Source organism: Limulus polyphemus, unplaced genomic scaffold (assembly GCF_000517525.1).
Source record: "Limulus polyphemus unplaced genomic scaffold, Limulus_polyphemus-2.1.2 Scaffold1163, whole genome shotgun sequence".
NCBI lineage: Eukaryota > Metazoa > Arthropoda > Merostomata > Xiphosura > Limulidae > Limulus > Limulus polyphemus.
The window spans coordinates 231,483-236,745 of record NW_013666773.1 but is presented as its reverse complement, the minus strand read 5'-3'; the positions used below and the strand labels follow the sequence as shown (position 1 = coordinate 236,745).

General features: G+C 29.3%; 1 protein-coding gene across 1 annotated transcript in view; it reads left to right on the top strand.

The window, feature by feature from the left end:
- LOC106462426 (stress-induced-phosphoprotein 1-like) overlaps window positions 1-5,263 on the top strand; it is an 87,980-nt gene that overhangs the window by 21,482 nt on the left and 61,235 nt on the right. Inside the window, exon 3 of the mRNA XM_013922352.2 lies at window positions 2,524-2,626. Coding sequence (XP_013777806.1) covers window positions 2,524-2,626 — 103 coding nt within the window. The remainder of the gene's footprint in view (window positions 1-2,523; window positions 2,627-5,263) is intronic.

Genomic DNA, 5,263 nt, shown 5'->3' with positions numbered 1-5,263 from the left:
AGGTCACTTTGTAAAGACTAAAGGTCAGTTTTATATTATTGGATACAGTAACATGAGAGCACATGTGCCTTGTCATTGTAACTTCTGTATTGTAAGCCAGGCACAGCTGAAATGTCAATATAATAAAAAATCATAAATATATAAAAATATATAATGTTATGAGATTTAAGTTATTTAGTCTAAACATTTATGGTTTTGTTATAATTTGTTGTCATTCTAGAACAAAAGAGGCATAATTTATATTTATTTCCTAATATTTTATGGGGGTTACAAGATCAGTCAAATTGACCAACCAGTATAGAAATTCATTAATGCATAAAAATATTTTTAATCTTAAAATGAAAATTACTTTGCATGTTGGATAGGCAACATGCGAAAAGAAAAAGGGTATGAGAAAAACATTGCTTAACAAACCTTAAGACTTGATAAAAAAAAATATATATATATTTTGTCTATGAAAGCTTTGTAATATTTACTGATAATCTGTTAAATGTATTTTTTTTTTATTAATCACTTTAAAACAGTTTCCCAGACTGTTTTGTAGAACCGTGAGGTTTCATACGAGAAAGGTTTGTGTAGTGTAGTCAGAGTAAAAGAGCGGGCCAGGTATAGGTATGGCTTAAAACCTTGTTAGCCCATAAATCATACCACCCTGTATTCACTTTGTCATTGGCTATTTTATTTATTGGTGGAATCTAATTGATGACTTGCTGTAAGTTTGTCACTAGTTATAGTTGAGTGCAGTGTTTCAAGGAAACAACAAGCTAGTTTTGATTTAACTTTTTTAAACATAAGAATGTTTCTTAAGGGTTCCATCAATAGTTATAGAACTCAAAAGTGTTTCGTGGCTGAAAAAATTTGGGAAATGCCGCTTTAGAAATACATTTTCTCAATTAATTATTTTATTTTTTCTATTGAAAGAGCAAGAAAATCTTGACTTTGAATACCATAAAATAAGATAAAAATACTATTGTATTTTATTAAATGTGTCAAGCTTAACAAGATACTTACTTTAATAATTGTGATATTTTATACAAATTTAAAATGTTAGTTTCAGAAAATTGAAAGCTTGCTGTCTAAAGAAAATAAATTCATCTTGAATTATAACTATAGATTGCACAGTAAGAAAAATATGTAAAAATTATATTTTATTTGGTTAATATGGATATAAATGAAGTAGAAGCTCAAAAAAAGGATGGGTCACTTGTAGAGTTCATCAGGTATTTTGCATAAAAAAAAAGATTGATATACTTTGTCTTGGAAGACTCAAGAAGTTTTAACCACTTTTTTGAGCTTTGTTTTGAAGGAACATTTTGATTTAGTGCAGATGATCATCCAGTCTCTGCAGGCAAGTTATGACAGATTTATGATTAGGTATAGCTCTAAAACGGATTTTTATAAATTTTAACTTCATTTAAAGAAGGTACAGAAGGTGGAGTTTTAAAAGATACTTTAGAAGTTTGTAGTTGATGTTGTGAACATAAAGAAACATTGTGGATTTTTTGCATATTTTTGTACTGTGCTGGAATAGACATTTAGATTTTAAATAGTTATTTAGAATTATAGTGTATTGTTTTGTTTTTGTCTTGAAAAGCAAAAATAAATAATTAAGCTAAACTTCAAAAAATTAATTGAGTTTGACATGTGTCTTCTTCCTGGTTCTTTTAATGTGTCAGTGATTCTCTGTTTTACAGCTAGTAGTTATACAATTTGAGGTTAAAGGGATCATTAATATCTTGAATTTAATTAGAAAATATAGTTGAAGAAGTTGAATTCTGTCAGTGTTAACTGCAAAAATTGTTGTCTTTGAGGCCTTTTTCTAAAAATGTTTTTTTGATATGAAGTGTTGAATGTTAGGTGTAATAAATTAAGCTGGTATTGTCCAGATGACAGATGTTACCTACATAAAGATGGAGTTTATTAGATTCAGTGGAAATAGCATTTTTACTATGATGTCTGATAGAAAATGTAAATTCAGGGAATCCTTTGCCTTAAATTAGGTAAGTTTATTATGCTTATAAAAGTAATTTTTTAGTCAAGTTACTACACAATTTTATATACTCAAGGATGGTATCTGGTGTAAGATTAGTTTCAAAGTGGAATCCTCTGTAAAGATTTTAGTTTTTGAAGTGTTGGCAATAGGTAATTTGTGAATAGGCTTATGACAAAAAAGATGGCATGGTAGTTTTGAGGTTTTTCTGGTACATTCTCCATTTATTAGTGTTTTTTACTGTATATTTTTGTTGCTTTAGAGTTTAAATCAGGAGACAAGCTGGATGTATCGTTTGCACTGACAATTGATCATTTACTTAAATGTTAGGCTTGTATTACTTTATTCAAACCATACAAGGTTGTGAAAGTAGTATTGGGTACTAAGTTAGGGATTCTGTGTAGACTTTTGTCCAGTGCCACCTACAACGAAAAAACATATTGCTGCAATAATATAGGTTTTGGTTCAATAATTTGTTGCTTTTAGTTTTTATTTTATCATTACATTAAATGAAAGCATGTTTATTCCTACAGCTGTGTTTTATGAGCAGAAAGATTATGACAAGTGTATTAAAGAGTGTGAAAAAGCTATTGAAGTTGGAAGAGAATACAGAGCAGATTTCAAAATTATAGCAAAGTAAGTATTTATTACAATTATTACAGATTAAAATATTAGCTTGGGGGAATTTTTATAAAAAATGCTTTAGAAACATTTCTGAATTGTCTGAAAATTAGCTCTATTCCTACTTGTGTACCCTATAACTGTCTCAGTTTTGTTTTAGCTACAGTTCTTGCTTGGTAACATTTTAACTTTTTAACTACAGTTAACATCATATGATGCAAGCATTTTGAATGGCCCACTGCAAAAATGTATGAATCTTTGAGCTTGACATGGTAGACAGATTTACACAAGCTGCAAATGTAGGATTAAAAGTTTACAGCTATGGTCTGAAGTAACAATTTTTTATGGCTCTATGCTCTTTCAGATGTTTTACTCTTGATCTTTTATATTTTAATGGACTAACTATAACAGTACATTGTGTTGAGTAGGTCTGCTTTATGATGTGAGGATTGTCAGGATAAATTACAAAGTAAGTCTAAATTTAACTATTGAGTTTCAAACCTAAGAGATAAAGAGACTAGGCATGACATGTTTTACAAAATAAAAACAATATTTATTCAATAGGAAAAACAGTTTACACACTTGTATTAGAACACTGGACAGTCACCTTCTACTGGACTCTTATATTGAGCAACCAGCATTTTCCCTTAAGACGTTTTTCCACCAACCAAGTCACTTGAGATCTGGTTTAAACTCTGTAAATCTGAGAATGAGAATTGTCAGATTTACCTTTAGTGACTAGTGTGATGTATGTAACTGGTCATTCTTATTTCACATAGGGAAGGCTCTAACCTCTAGGCATCACCTGTCATTACAGAAATATACCCTGTGAAAAGAGCATTATTATCCCCAGAAAAAACATTCTACATTAACCCTATCTTTATAGGTCTTCCTATGGTCAAGGGTCAAAGGGCATGTCATCATGTTTGTAAACTTACATTCAAAATTTTATTGAACTACTCTTTTATGAATGTATGCCAATAAGTTTGCTATCAAATTGTAGATTATAATTTAAATTTTAGTATTATATATATTAGTTAATTTCTTAATATCAATATATATGTGTTATGTGGTATGTTTTGTTCAAATTAGATTTTTGGAATGTTCATATACAAATCTATAGTTTCTTACTAATTAAAAATGTAAATTTCCAATATTGACAAGCTAGAATAGGAGATAAGAACATCCTATCTTTTCTATTTTCTGAGATATTATTATATTTAGTGAATCAACCAAGGTGGCCCTGCCCACCTCTTCCATTTTTGGAAATACTTGCTTACATACACCTACTTCGCTATAACCAATTGAAAGCTCAGAATGTCCCCCACATGGTTTTATCAGTCTCTGTGAAGTATGTACATGGGAAAATTCTCTTTTCCATGGTAGAATTCAAGCGGAAAGGTAGGAGATAATGGAGTTTGAAATATCGTATTTTTTTAGACCTAAATACAGCTTAGTTACTAAGCCTGATAAATTATAGTGGAATTCTGTGGTATTGATATAGTAATTTATGATTTTTTGTTATTTTAAAATGCATATATAAAACAAAAAATATTTTGTTTTACCTACTCCATTGTGTGAAATTTGACAAGGCTTAGCAAATTATGATGAGCAAGTACAAAGTTTGTAAGTGGAAGAGATCATTGCATTCTATACTTTTTTATTTACTGTTTTATGTTTTAAGAAAGATAACTGAAATTTAAGAACGTATTTGTAAATAGTAATGTGTGTGTGTGTGTGTGTATATATACACACACACACACACACACACACACACACACACACATATGTAATGTATTATAGCTGAAATTTGATTGTATTTTACAAAAAGATAGTGCACTAGAACAAAACCAAAACAAGTCACTTTGTAAAGGCCAGTTTTATATTATTGGACACAGTAACATGATTCCATGTGTGCCACATTATTGCAACTTCTGTACTGTTAGTCAGACATGACTGAATGGTCAGTAAGATAAAAAATAATAATAAATATGTATAGATGTATAATGTTATGAGATTTAAGCTATTTAAACTAAACATTTGTGGTTTCATATTATTATCTGTAGTCATTCTAGAACATAAAAATGCTTAATTTGTATCAATTTTCGAATTTTTTTATGGTGGTTATGAGGTCAGTCAAATTGACCAAACCCATACAGATACATTTGTGAAAATAACAAATAAAATTGAAAAGTTTGTTCTAAACAAAAAGTTTTAGTAATTACCTGGGGGTTATTAGGAGGTTATAAAGATTTCACATGTGAACCTTGACAATTTTCTGATGCATAAAAGTAATTTTAATCTTAAAATCAGAATTACTTTGCATGTTGGATAGGCAACATTCAAAAAGAAAAAATGCACAAGCAAATCATTAATTAAAAAATCTTAAAACTTAATAAAAAGAATTCTGATATTTTGTATACAAAAGCCTTGTAATGTTTACTGATAACCTTGAAAATTTTGTGAAGATATGCATATTGTATTAAAAGTTATAATATAAGAACTATAACAAGCACAAAATAGTTACGAGGTTGTATCCTGGGACCGAGCTTGTGGTGAGATACTTGCTTATACCACACTGTTTTTAGTATTAGATATATTAAGGCTTGTAGTACTTTCACTTTCAGTGTGGTGTGACATTGAGGTTTATGT